The 1239-nt window shown below is 45.4% G+C and overlaps 1 protein-coding gene across 1 annotated transcript; it reads left to right on the forward strand.

The window, feature by feature from the left end:
• Positions 1-43: 43 nt before the first annotated feature.
• On the forward strand, positions 44-1177 carry LOC119588419. Its single transcript, XM_037937092.1, has 2 exons — positions 44-321; positions 803-1177. Exons 1-2 carry the CDS (start codon positions 301-303, stop codon positions 1175-1177), a joined length of 396 nt encoding a protein of 131 aa, XP_037793020.1. The 5' UTR covers positions 44-300.
• The last annotated feature ends 62 nt before the right edge of the window (positions 1178-1239 follow it).

Genomic DNA, 1239 nt, shown 5'->3' on the forward strand with positions numbered 1-1239 from the left:
TTAGTTGCCAATGCCCGTCTGGACTTACTTCCCTGTTCGATATTTAGGCGTCCATGTTCCATGACATGCAAGACTAGTAGTGGGTCTTTTTTTAACAGTTGACTTGAAGAATTTCGGCAATAACGACGAGTTTACCTTATGATTCAGGTGTTTTTTTTTTCATGCGAGCCTCAAGCCTAGCCTTCAAGCCGTCCTTGGGAGGAAGGGGTAACCATCCAGATATAAATAGGAGGCCAGTTCGGCCGCCGCCACTCCGTCGCCCGGTCCACGAGTCGCCCGCAGCCTTCTTTACAGTAAAATATGAAAGTCCATCTGCCATTTGTAAGAATCACTTAGCATGAGTTCCAGCTATTCCCCTAAAGTAAAATGTAATACATGTTAAATATTTCTTTCTGCAAATTGAATTTTGGTGACATCTACTCTGTAGAAAAGTCGACACTGATCTGAGTAAAAAAGAGATGAAAAGATAATGCACTTCTGAAAGTCGATTCCATTTATACTGTAACTCGGTATGAATGTCGTATCATTATCCTAGTTGTTTATATCCTCTGAGCCCCAAAATAAAGGCCTTTCATCCCAGTGATCCACTATTCCTTTATCTGTTTCTCTTGAATTAATCCGAAATAAATGCCTTTGCTACCAGTCATTCCAAATCCCTTTATCTATATGTCTTTGAGGTTTGTCCGAAATAAATGCCTTTTCTACTACTGATTCCCAGTTCCTGTCCATTTCTCTTTGAGTGTTAGCCGAAATAAATGCCTTTTCTCCCCCTGATGCTCAGTAGAGACCACCCTCTTCCCAGTTCCAAACGGCTTGTATCGTGGCCGTCGCAAATTTGGTGACAGCCAGGGTACTTGGCTTGGGCACCGAAACCAAAGCCAAAACTCTTACAAGACTCGAAAACAGACTAGGCCTTGCTGCTGAACCGTTGAAGGGAAGTGCCGGGATCGGAAGAGTGATCCCTGCGCTCCTCGTCGGCTACGGAACCATTCTCGGCAGTGAGGGTCGCAGCCGAGAACCGGAAGGCGGTAGAGAGGCAGGTGGCGGTCTGTTCTATGGGGAAATCGACCCGACTGGCCGCAAGGGGAGTGTGCCGTTCTCACCTACGGCGCTGGATGACGACACCGTTGTAGTGCGGCTTGGCAACGGGAGCTTCGGCATTGCGAGGAAAAGTTGATTTTGAAGGTTGGTAACGAGGATGAAGTTAATAAATTATTTTGTTTAAAAAAAAAAAATGGA

The sequence above is a fragment of the Penaeus monodon genome, chromosome 23 (genome assembly GCF_015228065.2).
Source record: "Penaeus monodon isolate SGIC_2016 chromosome 23, NSTDA_Pmon_1, whole genome shotgun sequence".
NCBI classification, from domain to species: Eukaryota; Metazoa; Arthropoda; class Malacostraca; order Decapoda; family Penaeidae; genus Penaeus; species Penaeus monodon.

Coding starts and splice junctions, on each gene's coding strand:
- LOC119588419 (XM_037937092.1), top strand. CDS start 301: ATGAAAGTCCATCTGCCATTT. Junction 322..802: donor TGAAAGTCCATCTGCCATTT/GTAAGAATCACT, acceptor CCCTCTTCCCAG/TTCCAAACGGCTTGTATCGT.